The 17,461-nt window shown below is 49.0% G+C and overlaps 8 protein-coding genes across 8 annotated transcripts; 4 read left to right on the forward strand and 4 right to left on the reverse strand.

The window, feature by feature from the left end:
- Nucleotides 1–1,430: 1,430 nt before the first annotated feature.
- PGRI_050930 (serine hydrolase domain-containing protein) lies at nt 1,431–2,633 on the forward strand (the record flags this gene model as incomplete). Its single annotated transcript, XM_040792806.1, has 1 exon — nt 1,431–2,633. The coding sequence occupies one exon, from the start codon at nt 1,431–1,433 to the stop codon at nt 2,631–2,633; it is 1,203 nt and encodes a 400-aa protein (XP_040644773.1).
- A 302-nt stretch (nt 2,634–2,935) lies between these two features.
- Nucleotides 2,936–5,190, reverse strand: alg10 (dolichyl-P-Glc:Glc(2)Man(9)GlcNAc(2)-PP-dolichol alpha-1,2- glucosyltransferase; the record flags this gene model as incomplete). Its single annotated transcript, XM_040792807.1, has 3 exons — nt 2,936–3,996; nt 4,058–4,195; nt 4,257–5,190. The coding sequence occupies 3 exons, from the start codon at nt 5,188–5,190 to the stop codon at nt 2,936–2,938; spliced, it is 2,133 nt and encodes a 710-aa protein (XP_040644774.1).
- Nucleotides 5,191–5,423: 233 nt separating this feature from the next.
- psf2 (DNA replication protein PSF2) lies at nt 5,424–6,356 on the forward strand (the record flags this gene model as incomplete). The annotated part of the gene is made up of 3 exons (XM_040792808.1): nt 5,424–5,537; nt 5,589–6,175; nt 6,239–6,356. 3 exons carry the CDS (start codon nt 5,424–5,426, stop codon nt 6,354–6,356), a joined length of 819 nt encoding a protein of 272 aa, XP_040644775.1.
- Nucleotides 6,357–6,706: 350 nt separating this feature from the next.
- Nucleotides 6,707–7,396, reverse strand: PGRI_050960 (CUE domain-containing protein; the record flags this gene model as incomplete). The annotated part of the gene is made up of 2 exons (XM_040792809.1): nt 6,707–7,000; nt 7,118–7,396. 2 exons carry the CDS (start codon nt 7,394–7,396, stop codon nt 6,707–6,709), a joined length of 573 nt encoding a protein of 190 aa, XP_040644776.1.
- Nucleotides 7,397–8,047: 651 nt separating this feature from the next.
- PGRI_050970 (condensin subunit SMC2) lies at nt 8,048–11,831 on the reverse strand (the record flags this gene model as incomplete). Its single annotated transcript, XM_040792810.1, has 5 exons — nt 8,048–8,986; nt 9,040–9,414; nt 9,467–11,624; nt 11,712–11,752; nt 11,805–11,831. The coding sequence occupies 5 exons, from the start codon at nt 11,829–11,831 to the stop codon at nt 8,048–8,050; spliced, it is 3,540 nt and encodes a 1,179-aa protein (XP_040644777.1).
- Nucleotides 11,832–12,566: 735 nt separating this feature from the next.
- On the forward strand, nt 12,567–13,620 carry gtmA (gliotoxin thiomethyltransferase; the record flags this gene model as incomplete). Its single annotated transcript, XM_040792811.1, has 4 exons — nt 12,567–12,960; nt 13,028–13,066; nt 13,123–13,179; nt 13,232–13,620. 4 exons carry the CDS (start codon nt 12,567–12,569, stop codon nt 13,618–13,620), a joined length of 879 nt encoding a protein of 292 aa, XP_040644778.1.
- A 280-nt stretch (nt 13,621–13,900) lies between these two features.
- On the reverse strand, nt 13,901–15,425 carry PGRI_050990 (NOT2/NOT3/NOT5 family protein; the record flags this gene model as incomplete). The annotated part of the gene is made up of 5 exons (XM_040792812.1): nt 13,901–13,996; nt 14,058–14,412; nt 14,470–14,732; nt 14,786–15,266; nt 15,358–15,425. The coding sequence occupies 5 exons, from the start codon at nt 15,423–15,425 to the stop codon at nt 13,901–13,903; spliced, it is 1,263 nt and encodes a 420-aa protein (XP_040644779.1).
- A 1,058-nt stretch (nt 15,426–16,483) lies between these two features.
- Nucleotides 16,484–17,378, forward strand: mrpl4 (mitochondrial 54S ribosomal protein uL29m; the record flags this gene model as incomplete). The annotated part of the gene is made up of 3 exons (XM_040792813.1): nt 16,484–16,847; nt 16,916–17,082; nt 17,226–17,378. The coding sequence occupies 3 exons, from the start codon at nt 16,484–16,486 to the stop codon at nt 17,376–17,378; spliced, it is 684 nt and encodes a 227-aa protein (XP_040644780.1).
- Between the last annotated feature and the right edge of the window lie 83 nt (nt 17,379–17,461).

Consider the following 17,461-nt stretch of genomic DNA (forward strand, 5'->3'; position numbering starts at 1 on the left):
TTCTCTCATAGCCTTTGACATTTTATATCCTTCTTCCTTCAGCATTCTCTCCAAAGGTTTATGCGCATTTGTTGGTAGCTTAAGCTATAACTAACACACTTTCGATTTTCCCGTCTATCAACCTTGTCACTGAACCACTTTGTGGCTGCCATATCATCCTTCAAGATCCTGGAAACGACCTTACCCACCCTGAAAAGCTTGAGCCTTGAGTTCTTAACCTAGACAAGTGACCTAACAAGTGATACCTTGATCTCTCCTTCTCAAGGTCTGCGAATCTGTCGACAGGCGTGTGCGTGTCTACGCGAGCACTCTATTGTACAATATCTTGGTATCAGTGCGTGGAGTTATCCACGAGAACCAATCGCGGTCATCGACCCCTTCAATGAACGAAGACAGAATCGCTTTCCGATCGAGTGCTGATATCATTAGTACGAAAAAGAGCTAGTCATAAAGCCGAGCTCTCAAGCTCAGACTTAGTCCTAATCTAGAAAATCAAACGAGCAATATATATTGCTAGTAAGTACTGGTAAGACCTAGTAAGAGCTTAGCCTCATACTAAATCACAAATACTTTGGCTTTCTTTTGTAGTGGCTTGTAATACAGTAAGTAACACTACAATAATAACGCGCAAAAGCAGCCTTGTGATGTCTTTTCAGTCATCTCAGATATCATTCTATTTAGTCTTTTCAGCTTTATAGGTCGACGGCAAAAAGGGCGGGAAAATGCTTGCATTGGCCTTTCTATAACCTTTTATACATCGTGTCTAGTGCTGACATGTTCTAGACGTATTCATTCTAGGGCCGCACCTTAATGTGACTCGTATCATAAGCTGGCCCCGAGGTCTCCACAGATTTCTATCTCACTGGGCCCACGGGTTGGATTCTTCCCTCTTATCTTGCATTGCATTCATGCTCTCTATGCTTGTTGCAAAAAAAAAAAAAGAAAAAGAAAAAAAAACCGGGACTATATCCGGTACAGCAACCTGCCTGAGACTGTTCGGGAATGGGAATACACGAAAAAGGCGGCAATCGTTTCTTATGCTCTTGCTGCCACTATGTTTTCATCGGTGTTGCTAGTGTAGCTGGAATCCTAGGCCTTTCGATTGCGCTTTGACGCCTGAAAGTTGGAAATACAGCAAGATAAAAGTATTATTTGCTTTGCTTATTGTATATACTATTCTTCGGATACTTTCCTGGGATTTGTCATACGGGCTATAGTCTGTCCGACTTAGGGCTGACCCATTGGCATGTATAATCAAAGCTCGGGGAACAATTTGGGGGCGATCAGCCCTCAGGTAGCCACGACATCATTGATGTACTTAGCCTAAAACAGACCCCGAACTCTATCCATCGTAACTATATATAGCTAACTGATTACTATTTAACAACCCTCCTACAAAGTCAACTCACTACACAATCATTTTCTCAAACATGGAGACCAGTTTCCAAGCCGCCATCGACGCCGGCAAGATCAACGGCGCCGTAACCTGCGCCACCGATGCCGAAGGCAACTTCGTCTACAACAAGGCAATCGGAGAACGCACTTTACTCTCCGGCGAAAAACAGCCACTGCAGCTCGACGACGTGCTATACGTAGCCTCAGCCACCAAATTGATCACAACCATCGCCGCCCTACAATGCGTCGAGGACGGTCTACTGACTCTAGACGGCGACCTATCATCCATCGCCCCAGAGCTTGCTGCCAAACAAGTTCTCACCGGCTTTGCCGAAGACGGAAGTCCCCAGCTCGACCCACCAGCCCGCCCCATCACTCTCAAAATGCTGCTCACACACAGCTCCGGTACTTGCTACCACTTCCTGAACCCGCTCGTTGCCAAATGGCGCGCGCAGTTCGCCGATCCTGATAGCGAGGAGCGTCGCTCCGTCGAGGAGATGTTCACCTACCCCCTCATCTTCCACCCTGGTGACGGCTGGATGTACGGGCCTAGTCTTGACTGGGCTGGTCGTGTAGTTGAGCGCGTCACGGGCGGCACGTTGATGGAATTCATGCAGAAGCGTATCTTTGACCCGCTCGGTATTTCAGATGCGCAGTTCTATCCTGTTACCCGTGAGGATCTGCGACCTCGTCTTGTCAACCTCACTCCCGATGACCCTGATGCCGTTGGGAGTGCCGTGCTTGGCGGGGGTGGCGAGATGAACTTGCGGGGTCGGGGTGACTTTGGTGGTCATGGGTTGTTTATTCCCGGTTTGGATTTCGTTAAGGTTTTGCGCTCGTTGTTGGCTAATGATGGGAAATTGCTCAATGCGAATACTGTCGACAATATGTTCCAGCAACATCTTACCCCTGAAGGGGCGGCGGGACATCAAGCTGCGCTTGATAATCCTGCTGTCGGGCCCTTTTTCCGCGTGGGTACGGAGCTAGGGGCGAAGGTTGGTCATGGGTTGGGTGGTTTGGTGACCCTTGAGGATGTTGATGGTTGGTATGGTGAGCGGACGTTGACTTGGGGTGGTGGCTTGACGCTTGCTTGGTTCATTGATCGGAAGAATAACCTATGTGGTGTCGGTGCGCTCCAGGCTAAGCTGCCGGTTGATGGGGATTTGATGGCGGAGTTGAAGCAGATCTTCCGTAAAGATATTTACCACAAATATGCTACGTGGAAGGGCCAGCAGTAGATATAATTGACGATATAGAGGGGCGGGTGTGTCTTTTTTCTTATTGGGCATATAGTCTATCAGAATACGGATATTTACGCATCACCTCTGTTCTTCATCAAAGATAGGATCTACAGCCTAGCTCATTCGAACGACGATGACGCTCGCCTTGGATACATCTATACTAAGCTCAGTTCGATAACAGACCATGATCAAATTCAAATGGTTTCAAGAGTAATCAAGTAATCTACACTTATATTGTACACGAACCCCAAGACCAAGGCAGGTCAAAAGGGATATTAAAAATGGAAAGGACAGAAAGATCACCACATGAAGCGCTGGGTCTTGCCAGGCTCCTGCGGCCACTCAAAGCCCTTGTACAGGAAGACATAACCAGTGATCAAATTAATGATCAAGAACCAAGCTGTCTCCACGAACTTTGGCAGGTTAATAATGAAGTCAGCACGGCGCTTAGCCTCCTCTGTGCGGGGGCGGGTCTCTCGGTCCCTGAACAGACATGGCAGAGGAGGAAGATGCACACGCCACATAACCCATGGGATGATAAAGTAGCGGGGTTCAACGAGAGGTGCTGTGATGAGTGACAGGGAGGTGGCGGCCAGCCAAACAAGAACGAAGCTAACGCGCGGTGCCTCCAGCAATTCTCTCTGCCGCCTGAGGATGTGTTGCTGAACTCTAGCCACGATCGCAGGGTCTTTTGGATCCGTAATATCTGCCGGTGGTACATAATGATTGAGCTCAGCTGGCGGATTCTTCTCGGCCTCTGCAGGTGGATTCTTCTTGGTCTCTGCTGGTGGCTCAGGCTTATTGGCCTTCTTGTTGTTGGACCGATTGGGCTTCCTCGTCCCCTTCGGCGGCTGTTGGTGCGCGGGTGCAGGCTTGCGCGCAGTGGGTTTGGGCTCTTGGGCTGCTGGAGCCGGAGCCGGAGATTCAGCCTGGGGAGATTTGCGAATTCGCAGGGTTTTGGGCGGGCGTTGGATGGTGGTAAATCCAAATGCGGAGATCACCATCCATCCACAGAGGAAATAGACTGGGACTGCAGCGTACTTGACTGCTGGGTGTAGCAGAAGAATGCGGAACACGTAGAACACATAGTGTCGGTTATCGGCAAGTGTAAACGGGTGCACAATGGTGTTGAAGTGGACCACGGCAAGCATAAGCGGTATCACAATCAGAGCTGCCTTGAGCTTTGGATATTTCCTCTGTTTCGGCGGGAAGCCTAGGTTTAGATAGACGGGGAGTGGCTTGAGGGCGAGAATGTTAGTCAGAGGAATGACAAAAAGAGGCCATGAGAAGAAAGTGAAATACGGCCAGATGTAGAGCATCTGAGCTAGGTGGATACCTGCGGTATGGAACTCCTTGTGACCTATTGAATAGCAGCTGTCAGTCAAGATCGCATGTCATGTAACAAAGCAAATCACTCTTACCTAACACTACTCCGTTGTTCCAAACGACAAATGCACCAAAGGCAGCAAGGACGATGATATGAGGAATGAGAGAAACAAGGAGAGAGAAAGGCTGCTTCAAGCCGACAGTTGTAAGTGAGATAGCGGTCTTCAGATAATCTATATTTCAGGTTAGAATGGTGCCTTGCTTGCTTCATATCTATTCAAAAGATCAACTTACCTTCCAAAGAAGCTTCCGAAACAAGAGGATCATACACCTCATTCTGCTGACCTTGCTTCACGATAGTTGACAATTCGGATGACTCGCAGGGCTTGGTAGACTTTCGAATCTTGCGGACCACCTGAAGTCCACCTAGGAAAACTGAGACCCAGAAGATATTGGTCTGGCGGAAGACCAGTGCAGCCAGCGCGAAAGCCAAGAATCCCAATGTGTCCAGGATTCTATTGCTAGGCGCTTTTTTCGCACCTTCGCCTGACTCGCTTTTCTGATCTCTCTCTGAATCTCTCTTCAAGTCCCAATTGTACGCCTCCACGACAACCAGCAATGCAAGAACATCTGTGTAATACAGACCCGAGAAGAAGAACAGCGGGGGGAACAAGCATATGTTCAGCACGGTATGGGACACGTTCGCTCCCAGCGGCCGAGTATTTTCCGCTCTCTGTAAGGTATCAAGCAGCTTCTGCAGTCTCCATGGGAAAACAACTGTTGTCGCACCAACGTTCGTCATACGCAGGACATCCGGACTGAGCTTTGTCGGGGACCCGCGAAGCAGCAGCACAATAGTGAAGATGATGTATGAGCACAAATACAGGCCTGGTGGTGTTGTGAGCTTTGGATCCCACTGCATCCAATTATGCGACCAGTATGCTTGTGCTTGGGGGACATGGAAGACTTCGTCGAGGTAGGGTTCGGGGACAGTCTTGTTGACAAGACTCACCCAGAGAGGAATGGAGACCAAACAAAAGGGAACCAACCATCGAGCACTCCGGCTACGATCTGACTCTGGAGGATTGACCATGCTTTTTAGATGATTACCTGCAGTGGCCATGTAAACTTGCCAGGTCATTCGCATTTCTTCGGCGGGCCAGCCGGAGTTTGCGGAGCTCTCCCGATGCAAACGTTTCAAACGTTTCGTCCGTTTCGAAGTTGACATCTTGACGCGACTCGAAATTCAAGTAAAAATATTCAAAGAAAAGTTGATTGAGTATTTGAAGAGAAGAGAAACAGTCAGTAAATAAAGAAAAGAAAAGGGAAACAACAAAAACGCGAAGCAAACGTGAAGCAAACGCGAAGCAAACGATCAGAATCACACGACCTATATCATCGCAAAAAACTATGACATCGCGACCCGGACATTGAAATCGCATTCAACTTCCTATTCACATCATGGCTTTCCCTCTTCCCCGGGGCGTCACAGCCTCAGAAATCGCCTTCCTGGCGGAGATGGAAACTGTGACAATTGTGCCTCGCCAACGTCTAGAAGGCCTCGAATTACTAGGAGTGAATGCGCCTCCAAATATTTTCATCTGAACATCAAGCTAACTATCCCAGGGCCCCATTGAACCTCTCGTCCCACCCCGACGCGCCTTCCTCCCCCTCTGGCTCGCCCTCCTCCTCAAACGCCAACGCCGCGCAAACATCATCCCACCAACATGGCTACATCCAGAGCCATTAGCTCTCATCCTCGAATTCGAGTCCCAGCACCAAGACTACAAAAACGCTTTCTCCCCACCTCCTCCTCTACCTGGTCAACCCAGCATTCTAGACCGTGATGCACTACCGTCTGCTCGGCCGCAGTATACCCCAGATGGCAATAGGTACTATGCGGCGCCACCTTTCCTACCTCAAAACACAGCCCAGACTGTGACGTCTTCGCGAGATCCCCCCTCACTACCTTTCCACTGGGTTGAGGTTGGGAATATGCTGCTTGAGGCTGCGAGCGATGATCTCGTGGACCCCGATCAGATACGGAGGCTATTGAAGGACTTGCGTGAGGTGCGCATGGCGAAAATGAGGTCTGGTGTTGATGTGCTGGATGCTGCAGCGACCGGTGGTGGTGGTGTTGCTTTGACGGGTGTCGGTTCTATGGAACTGGGAGAGGAGCGGGGGTTTATTACTGGTGTGGTGGATGGTCTTCGGTATGTTTGATCTCATTCCCGGAAACCTGCGTATCCGCGTTAAACTTGCTAACCGGCTCATAGGAGAATTGGGTCCTCCAAGGAACAGGCCCGGCGTGAACAGATGGCCGAACAGAGAGCAAATGGTGGCTATGATGGTACCCAGGACAATGATGACGAAGAAGATTACATGGAGTTCTAGGCATTTTGGGACCTTTTCTGTTTTGGGGTATCTTTCATTTGGAGTTCTTCGGTGCATATGTGACGCAGACCAATGCTCAAAACGACTTTCATGTATATAATCCAATATACCCTTCGGATCCAATGATCAACGGTTATAATCGAAAATGTTCCAATTTAACTAACACCATACAGCATGCGAACGCTTTAATACAAAATGATGTCGCGAAAAACCGAAAGAATGGAGAGGGTATATCGGCATCCAGGAAACACAGATGCCGGGTTTTGCCAGGTTTAGCCAGGTTTATGGACGTCAAAAACAGTATACAGAAAAATCACATTGTCGACAGGGCGAGCGTGACAATTCTCATATTATTGAACATCGCCCTGGTTCTTTTGCATCATCTTTCTCCGCGCGGCCAAAATCATATCATCTCGGCGCTTCTGCAGTATCCGCTGGCGCTCCTCCTTATTCTGAGACCAGGAGGACTTCGTAGGTGTTTCTGGTTCTGATTCCGCAGGAGGGCTCGCGGCCTTTTCATTCAGGTTATACCGAGATATCAAGTCCTGTGCGTCGGCTTTCTGTGGGGATGCGGCCGTGGCGGTCTGTGTCGGCGGGATGTTGGTTGGGGGGATTGCGACCTGAGGCTGGAATGAAGGAGGAGGCTAAGAGAATGGGTTAGTCAATGTCTTGGTGTATATTTGAGGCCTGCAATCAAGTCGAGTTGCCTCGGACAAAGACAAGGCGGGGGAAATTGATGACAGCATCAGCTCAACACGTACAGTTTCCAGCCCCCGTCCAGTCAGAACTCTCTCTGTCGTTGCGGCGACACTGCCCCCATTACGCTGAAGATCCCACATGATATCCCGAGTGCTCAGTTGAGGGAACATCTGCGCGATCTGTTCCACCTGCGCCGGATCGACGACATTGCCACGCCCCCGACCTCGGTTTCCTCCCGCGGAGCTTTCATCGCGGTTGAAGAACCATCGGATTACAAAGTATGATACAACCGCTAGAGTGAGAAGCGAAGGTATGTTCAGCGAAGGTTCCTCGTCTGTCATCTTTGTGTTGGCGGAGCGCAAGTTGAGTCAGATCTTCAGGGTCCCCGATGTCGGTATCTGGCTGTAACGATTCGGAGAAAGACAAGATATCGGAATATGATTGAATATAAGTGATGCCCAGGTGAGATAGTTCGGTATTGGGTCAATGGGGGTAGTTATCAATGAAATCGCAATACGCATTGGAAGGTGGCACCGGGTCAGGTCGACAGGGCACGTGCCGGGTACCGGAGTTCCCAAGTTTGTCAACGCTGACCATTTTATATTGTACGGAGTACACCTTATCAATGAATAAAAGTACAATTTAACGACTGGATTATTTCTTTTATGAATATAGAAACACTCTATCGCCCGAGAAATGGAGCTTATTATGCTTTCTTACTGTGACTGGATTATTTATATATCGTGGGTCTACATATAACATACAGAATGGTTACGAAAGCGCTTTAATAGCATTGAATGTATAACGGAGGGCGATACCCAATTGAAATGGAAATAGTCTTTACCATGCATAATTCGTAAAACAGATATCCATTCCCATCCAAAAACAACCAAACACCAAAGGCCGGACATAATAATCTCACACCCAACCGGACCAACACACCAAGGAAGAAACTATAGACAACCAATAGACAACCAAGCTCATGTGCATGCTTATTTCAAATCCGCAGGAGTCAACGCCTGAACAATACTGGTACCTTCGCTGAACCGCGTGCGGAAGATACGGTTGGCGTTCTGGAACATGCCATCCTTCAACGAGACAACGATGAACTGGGAACCCTTGAAACGGGTCTTGATCAGTCGACCGATGTTTTGTGTATGCGAGAGATCTAGCGCGGCATCGACCTCGTCGAGAATGTACATTGGCGCAGGCTTGAATTGCAAGAGGGCCATGATCAATGAAAGAGCAATGAGTGAACGCTGGCCACCACTCAGTTCTGTCAAACTCTGTTTCCAGACCTTGCCCAGGGACACCTTAACTTCGAGACCATCTGTGATGTCTTTGCCCTCGGGAGGGTCAAGCTTGGCGAAACTTCCCGGTAGGAGTTCGTTGAAGATCTGTCCGAAGTCGCCATTCACCTTGACCCACGTCTTGTGGAGAGCTTCCTTTTTGTATTCGTTTAGGTTCATGATGGTCTCTTCGATCTTTCGCTTGTCACGGATGACTGTCTTCATCATGTTCTTCAGAGCAGCCTCCTTCTTCTCAACGCTGTCAATCATGTTCATGACCTTCGGGTTGATTTTCTTTTTCATCCCTTGAGATCGCTCTGTCAAGTTGCGTAGCGTAGACTTGCACTCGGCAATGTTCTGGTTCTGGAAATTGTAGGGAGTGTTGGCGCGTCCGAAATTTTCTTTCTCATCCGCAATCCACTCATGTTCCTGTTCCATGTGAGCCACCGCCTGGCTAGCAGTGTATTGATCCTTTTCGAGCTTTTCGAGCTGATGGCCGAGCTTCTGCGCTTCTAGTCCATCCTCGGTGATCTGGGAGGATTTGCTCTTCATGGCTTGTTCTAATTCTCGCAATTCCTCGTCAAAACCGGTCAGCTTGGCCCTCTCATCATTGAGGCGAGCCTGTGCGATGTCATGGGCATCCTAAAATTGTTAGTGACATGATTATTGAGTAGTGTTGCGAGGGCACCGCATACCTTCAACCGCGCTTGCTCCCGTTTTTGTGATTGAATCTCTTCTACTTGGGCCTTGAGAGTGTTGTCCGACTCAACTAATTGTTCCTCAGCTGCGGATAAGTCACTTCCAACTTGTTCAGAGTCTAGTCTCGAAGTCTGCAATTCCTTCTGCAGCTCTTTGACCGAGCAAGAATTCTTGGTCAGGCTCTTCTTCAGTTTATTGAGCGTAGTCTGCAGCTCCTCCAACTTGCTATCTTTGTTGTTGCTGAATTCACTCATGTCTTTCTCAATTCGCTTGATGTCCTTGGATGCGTCGGCCTGGCGAGACTTAGCGTCGGCGATGTCTTTCTTGAGTTGTTCAATGTTTGCTCTCATTTCCTCAACGGCTTGAATGATCTATTCCGGGTTAGTTGAAATTTGCGGGGAACAAATTAGGAGGAGGACATACCGAAGACGAAGAGTTGCTGTTAATTTGCTCCTCAGTAAGCTTAATCTCGTGAGTCTTGAGATCCAGGTTTTGTTTGATAGAGCGAACGGAATCGAGCTTCTTCTTTTCCCTCTTCATGTGATCTTCCAAAGTTGCGAGCTGTCGTTCTTTGCTCCGCAGCTCCTTTGTGATCTCATTGAGCTTTTGCAAGGTAACGAGAACACCGCTGGAGTTGGGGGAGCTTCCACCCGAAAGCGTTCCGGACGGATCATACACATCGCCCTCCAGCGTCACACTCTTCATACGAACTGACGGATCGAACGTTACCTTCTTCGCTGTATCGGCATCCTGGCAGATAAGGGTGTTGCCGAAGACATAGTTCATTGCCGCAAGAACTTCCTCGTCGTATCCGACCAAGGATAGAGCGAGGTCAACCTTTCCAGGGGCAAGGTTCTGCGCAGCTCCAATCTTTTCCGCGGAGGCCTTGAAGGCAGAAATCTTATTAAGGGGAATGATAGTCACGCGCTTACGGAGCTTGCCTTTCTGAAGCAGCTGGGTGCCGGTCTCTGCGCTGTCCACGACCACATTATAAAGACGACCACCAGCGCAGATCTCTAGAGCAGTCGCAGCGGGAACCTGATCCTTGTTGAGGGTAAAAAGTTGAGCAACCAAACCCTTGACCTTGGACCGGTCAAAGTTGGGATGGGGGTCTGCGTAGTTGAAATCGATGTTCGCCGCCTGCCGCTTGAGCCCATCGGCCCGTTGGCGGAGGTCGCGGATATCCCGTTGAAGCTCGGTCTGCTCCTGGTATATCTGCTCCTCCTTCCCAGGCTCAAATCCAAGCCGAGTCAGCTCGGACTCGAGCTTGCTGGCTTGCGACTTCAGCCCTTCGAGATCGCGCAAAAGCCCCAGGTTTTGCTCCTTTGCCTTCTTTGCACGAGGCTCTTCCTCTTTAATCCGCTTCTCAAGATGGTTGATCTTGAGCTTTGCTTGCTCTTGTTCTGTGGCGGCATTGCTTGCGCGATTGCGCGCATCTTGAAGTTGACCCTGGTAACCACTCTCCTGGCCCTCCTTTGAGGCGACACCAGTCTGCAATGTCTGAAGAAGTTCCTCCTTTTGCTCCACTTGGAGATTTTGTGCGTCCAACTCGGCCTTGGCGGTATCGTATTGGGCCTGTAGCTTCTCATAGATCTTGCGCTTCTCCTTCAAGACTTTCTCAAGATCAGTGACAGTGTTTTGAATAGTCTGTCGCTTCTCTTTCTCTTCCTCAACGCTTGAATTCTTCAGATCAAAGACCGTAGACAGTCGGACCAACTCGTGCGAGTAGTTCTTGACTTCATCTTCAAGCCCCTGGAATTTGCCGCCTTTTCGGAGTTCCTTATCGCGAGCTGCACGCACTCGTTTCACGTCCTCCTCTAGATGAGCGATTTCGTTTTTGAGTTTGTTCGCGTTATCTTCGAGTGCTTGCGCTTTATTGCGTTTGTTTTCGCACTCTTCGCCTGCAATCCGCAATCGCTCCCCGCCACGAACATAGTCATGGGCAACAACAAGTCGTGTCAAGCGCTCGAGGTCGTTCTGCGTCTGCTGAAAATCGAGGAAGGCTCGTTTCTCGGACCGGAGCTTCTCGAGCTTAGGTTCAATCTCTTCCTTCAACAGTTCCTCGATCTCGCGTAGCTTCAGCTCTTTCTTTCCCATTGTTCTGTTTGCCTTTTCTCTTCGATCCTCAAACATTCGTGTTCCAGCTGCCTCCTCGATCATTGACAGGATTTCCACCGATTTCATGTTCAGGACTTTCGTAATGCGACCTTGCATAATGAGGAAGTTGGGGTTGTTAATATTCAGCTGGACACTCTGGAACAGGTTCTGAACAGTCTGCTGTTGCGCGCGGTGCCCGTTGATCAAATATTTACTTGTGCCTCCTAGCACAATCTGTCGAGTGACGGAGATATTGGCATATTCCTCGAACCCGATCGGTGACTTCGCGGTATCCCGATTGTCGAAAACGATTGTAACACTGGCTTTCGTGACACCAGCTTGGCCGCGTTTGTAGATGAGATCTTGGAGGTTTTGCGCGCGCACTGTGGTCATGTTGGTGATACCAAGCACGAAACAAATGGCATCGAGGATGTTGGATTTACCACTGCCGTTCAGGCCGGTGATCGAGTTGAAGGCTTCGTCCCTACATTGCACGATCAGTAAATTAGATCACCCCGACACTAGGTTAAAGCCATAATATAATTCATGCTTAATGCGGGGGACTTCATACCATCCCGAGATCACCGTACGCACAGCGTACGATTTGAAGCCCTGACGACCTAGTTAGCAGAGTGAATAGCGATGGAGTAGATTTGAGACTCACATCTATGACAATTTCGGTAATCCTCATGATTGCGACTCCGAAACGGCGTTTTGCTCGTTAGCAGAGTGCATAGATCGGCCAGATGGGGAGGTGGAGGGAATTGATTGTTTTGCCGCACCGGCTGTTGATGGTTTACCCATTTGGGCCTGGCGTCGTTTTGCTGATGTCAGCGCGGGGGCTTTGTTATCACGTGATATTGAAGTATGTAAACAGGGCACTTGACGACTGGAGATTAAATCTCTCTCTTCGCTAAATTTGGTATATTTAATGGTATTCAGAGGTTTTTATTTAAGAGCTGATGTGAGATTCTGAGCCAAGGGCTTTGTCACTTTCACTTTGATCTTACAGAGCTCCCTTTTTGCTAATCCACTCAATGATCAGGGAACCTTGGGAGTTACCTACTGCTCAAGATCCGTCCTTCAACCAATCATTGATAGCATTAAACTACGGTGTAGTATGAGGCTGATTTAATATATGCGCCTGTAAGATAAACCTTCAGAAATGACTCAAATCCACTCACGGAGACATTATCGGAGACTTTCTATGCCGTACAACACTTGTAGTATCATGCCTAGGTATAACGCCAACAAACTAGGCATAGGGGCCGAGCAACTTCAGACTATTTAAAGGGCAGTTTAGTTCCAGCAAGAATACTATTCATGATCTTAGCTTTGTATCACATAATTCGAACGTTTCTCCCAAACAAGACTTCTTTGATTAACTTCAATCACGATCCCCAACCACCTTACAGCTTTACCAACCATGGCTGACAAAGTCAACCTCGAGGACTTCTTCAAGAGTGAAGCCTATGCCAACTCCTTCAAACGCGGAGAGATGATCACCCGCCCATTCGCTGAACTTCTGGTTGACCAGAGCAAGGTGATCTCCGAGTCCAAGGCCAATCCTGATCAGCCTCTAGTGATCCTTGACAATGCCTGCGGCACTGGTATTATTTCTAGCATCCTCAATGACAAGGTTGGCGACATTGTCAAGGAGAAGTGGAAGTTGACCTCCGGAGACATCTCGTCGGCAATCATCGAGTACACTAAGCTCCGTATACAACAAGAGGACTGGAAAAATACGGAGACAAAGATCCTGGATGCGCAGAAGCCTGACCTACCTAGTGCTCAATTCACTCACATATTCACTGCTTTCGGTAAGTTAGTTTCTGGGTGCACTCTGGTCTGGTTTGACTGTGACTAACTACTATGCTCCTTCTGTAGCCTATATGGCACTCCACGAGTCCGTTAAAGCTCTCAATGGTAATGATATCCTTGCTTACCTCCCTATTATATTCAAGTCTAATAGAGAACACTAGAAACTGCCCGAATGCTGCAACCCGGCGGAACTATTGCTTTCTCAACCTGGATTGAGCGTGAGTATTAGAACGACTGTCTTAGATACTAAACTTACTGACATGAAAATAGCCGGCTGGATAGCCATCGCCCGAGCAGCGATTAAAAGTATGCCAGGAAACCTATGTTTTCCTGAGACCCGAGAGCTCATGGCGGTCATGACTGAAGGGCAATGGGACTCAAAGTCTTGGATCGAGTCCCAACTTGAGCAGCTTGGGTTTCAGGACATTGATGTACGCCCAGCAACAATAAAATTGACCCTCGCCTCCCATGTCTTCGTGGATATGAGCATGTTGATGGTTCCCGTGATGGTTAACTCCTTCTGGACTGAGAAGCAGCGGGAGGAAAACAAGGACAAGGTTCGTCCGGCGCTAGAGAAGTACGTGGAAGACGTTTACGGATCTGGGAACATCGATACTGAATGGGTGGCAATTCTGTCCACTGCGCGCAAGCCATGCTAGATCGATAGTTCATTCAGATGTCTTGGAGATATAGGAGTCTACAGGAATCTATAGCGGTTTACAGTATTCTGAAAAGATCATCCAGGTCATTGATTTTCAAAGATCGTATCCTGGTTTCCCACATAGTCCGTTTAATACCCAAGAAATCAACGCGCCTTGTGCCCGAAGGTTAATGTACTATCGGCCAGCCCGGAGCACTATAACACAGACCAGTAAACCAAACGCCATAGTTGATTACTTGTATTCTGCATGCCCACACCTAGGTCGTTGCAATTTCAAATCATGAGGCATGATGCACCACACCAGGTGGGCGGGCAGCGCCTCGGTTAGGATCCAACCGGTTATCCAAGTCTTCATACCGAAGAATGAATTCGCGCTGCAATCAAAGTTAGCTTGACCAGTCTCTCAAGTCCTAACAAGGTATGAAAGTTACTTACTCGGACCTTCTTCCAGGCGGAAGCATCCCACAAAAGATACACACCGCGTTCTGTTACACCACGCTCCACATCAACGGGCCCAGGATATGTCTCATCCCGAGTCAGCCAGCACCGTTCAAGCTTGTGGTACCGCCATTTGCGGCCCATCAATTCCTCGGCCACTAGTTCCTGCATGATATCCCGAGGCATGCTATAGAAGATGAAAAAGAGGGTCTCGTCACTGAACCCAGGGATACGAGACTGAAGGGGTTGGATATTGGCGACATTATAACAAGCCGGTAAAGAGAAGTCTTGTTCCAGAGGGACTGCGGACATTGATGACACGAACGGTGAAGCAAACGATGTGTGCAAAGGCCTATGCAGAGAATCATATTAGTATGCGTCAATAGTATGGGAACAAAGGAGCTCATACTCAGCCTGGTTCAAATCCAATCCTAGTGTCATCAAATCTTGGCCAACGGCGAGACTTGCAACATCAGGACTCTCGCTGTGTATCATGCGCAGCAGACCCGCCAAACCGAACCTATCAAGTTCACTCATCTGTGCGAGGGGCGGTTGCTCAGTACTCTGGGGTGCACCAGAAACATCCTGTCCATCGCTACTTTCTGGCTGCCTTTGCTGTAGCTGTGGATCGCTAAAGTTACGCTGGCCTGGAAGCACACCATTGTTCAAGTCCTGTCGTAAAGTTAGTGCTGTGTAAAAAGACGAGCATACTTGTAGAAACCTACTTCTTTTTCTTGTCCCAAGATGCCATTGGGCGCTTGGCTGACTGGTGACCGCGACGTCCCCAGACCAGTTCCATAGCCCCCAAAACCTGCACCCTGCATCAACGAACCAGTCCGACCGAGAGGAAGCTCAGCAGCAGCATTGCGACCCAAAGGAGGGAATTCTTCAATATTGCCTGTCTGGGGCTGGCCACCAGCACCGAGTTGGCTACTAATACCCTGGCCACCATTTCTAAAGTCGTCAAGTCGGTTGGCAAACTGCGCACCAGAGGGAAACATGTCATCATGCGGTGGTTGAGATTGTTGAGGTGTGGGAAGACCCTGGGGTTGGGAGGAACGGGAGGGGGTTTGCGACGTCGGAGGGAGCTGTTGTCTTTGGACAGGTGTTTGCTGAGCAGCGCGTTGACTTGCGTTGGCCCACATTAGCTGACCAGGAGTTTGTGACTGTGATTGCTGTGATGCTCCTGATAGCGAAGGGAACTCCCTAGAATCACCGACCTCGTCAGTTCGGAGACAAAATTGGAAGACCTAGAGATACAGGAGACCACTGCAAACCATAGCAAGAGAGTACTTACGAGAGATCAAGTGGTGCCGTAGATTGGGACCCTCCAAGACTTTGCGCAAAACTTCCCATAGTCCCCATTGTGCGTTGTTGATTGCCCGGTAGGCCAGATGTTCCACTAACAGGTAGATTGAAGCTCCAATTCGCACCGCCGCCTATTGATACATAAGTTAGCATCCATTCACGAAAATAATCTTGTGTGTCCAGAAAGGATAACTCGAGGCAATCGCACCCAGTTTCCCGTTTGACAATCGCGCAGAGGTTAATGATGCAGTTCGAGCTTGCTGTTGCGTGGGGTGTCTCTCAGCGGCTGCGGGCCAGATCCTGACACAAATGTGCCAAGTCAGCACGATCGTCGCATCAAGGGCTGCTCAGGCCAACACCACAAGACAGGAATGTGCGGGCATGTCCTTGCAAATGTCTCGGTCGCAAATGTAAAACCATCTGGACCAAGGGTTGCGATTGGACTCCTCGATGCTTTCACAGTGCTTGGTAACTATCCCTACCAAGGAGAGTATACCCCAGCACAAGAGACAAGTCTAACTGTATATCAAGTACTCCGCGGAGGTAGGTGGAACGATAAGAAGGCACAAGGGTTTGCGAAGGCATTGAAGGAAAATGACGAACCTGGCCTATTCATAGTCGATATTGCTGAGGAATAAAGCAGTTTCCGATATCCCGGAATATTTCAAAAATCAGAAAAGAGGATTGGCCGAGTAATAGACCTGAAGTGAATCTGTGGAGGGGAGAGCAATCCACAAAGGCCTCTTGGTCACGCTTGATGCGGCGCTCCGCCGAGTAAGGTGAGGAAGTCGATTGGGCAGTTAGACGCGCGGGTACTGAAGAATGCACAGGCCAAGTCTGTAATTAACCGCGATGTGAGGCCTAAGAGGTAAACACTTAAAGATATCTTCGGAGAAGATATTTGAATTATTTTTTTTCTCGTTAAATTGAAGATAGAATTTAAATCAAAAGAAACAACATGACTTGAAAAAAAAAGGCTTGAAGAAACCGATGAACCCGAGGCTGGTAACATCCATGCTACTTGGTCTTCGGTGGCACGTGACCAGCCTTGCCGCCTTTGCGAAAAAGGCCATCAATCTCCGATCCCGACCGTCTTGGGGAAAGTCATCACAATCATGCAGCAGGTTCCACGCATTGCTAGCCGCCTGAGAGGGCTGGCTATGGCTGAATTGCCTCCCACTTACCTTGCACCATCACTTCACCCTTCCGTGACCCTGTCAGCCATTCAGTCTTCGAGCTTTTCTTCCACTGCTTCCGTTGGCGCCAACCCTCGACGCGACAAGAGCAAAAACCGTGGTGTATCGGCCATCAATCGAACCGGCCCCAGAACCCCATTCACTGTGTCAAGATGGCCATTGCCCAAACCTGTCTCACCGGCAGATATGAAGCCACGGGAAACAAACCCTAACCATGGACTCTGGGGCTTCTTTCCCCCTAACCGGGAGGCATTGCCTACCCCAGCCTATGACAACGCTCATGGTTAGTTTGATTGGTCTCCAATGTATATGATCAATGTGCTAGGAGCAATGTTGATGTTAGCAATCTAGGTCGTCCATGGGGTATCCAAGAACTCCGCGAAAAGAGTTGGGAGGACCTCCATGCTCTGTGGCATGTATGTGTCCGGGAACGAAACCGCATTATGACATCGGATTTGGAGAGAGAGAGACTCCAGGCCGGCTACGGACAATTTGAATCTCAGGAACGAGACAAAGTGGTGAGTTTTGGTCTGGCTGTAAAAGCCGTCTTGTTCATCTATATATACTTGTGGAGCTGCATGGAGACTTTTACTTCGTCACTTCCAAGATGACCTTCAATTGGCGACTATTATATGAACCCGACTGACTCATTTGATGTTAGATTCGAAGCACCATGAAGAACATCAAGCACGTTCTACGTGAACGCTGGTATGCTTGGGAGGACGCCTCACGAATGTACAAGCGTGGATACCGTCCTGAGAACTTTTACGGACTCGATGACGCTGAGTTCGAGCAGGAGGGCAAGGAGCAATAAGGATGAGAAGAGGGTTTAAAGACACACCTTATCGAGAGAGAGACTTAAACCGAGTCTCCAAGGGTCAATTTAGTATGTAACAT

The sequence above is a fragment of the Penicillium griseofulvum genome (assembly GCF_001561935.1).
Source record: "Penicillium griseofulvum strain PG3 chromosome Unknown contig_84, whole genome shotgun sequence".
NCBI classification, from domain to species: domain Eukaryota; kingdom Fungi; phylum Ascomycota; class Eurotiomycetes; order Eurotiales; family Aspergillaceae; genus Penicillium; species Penicillium griseofulvum.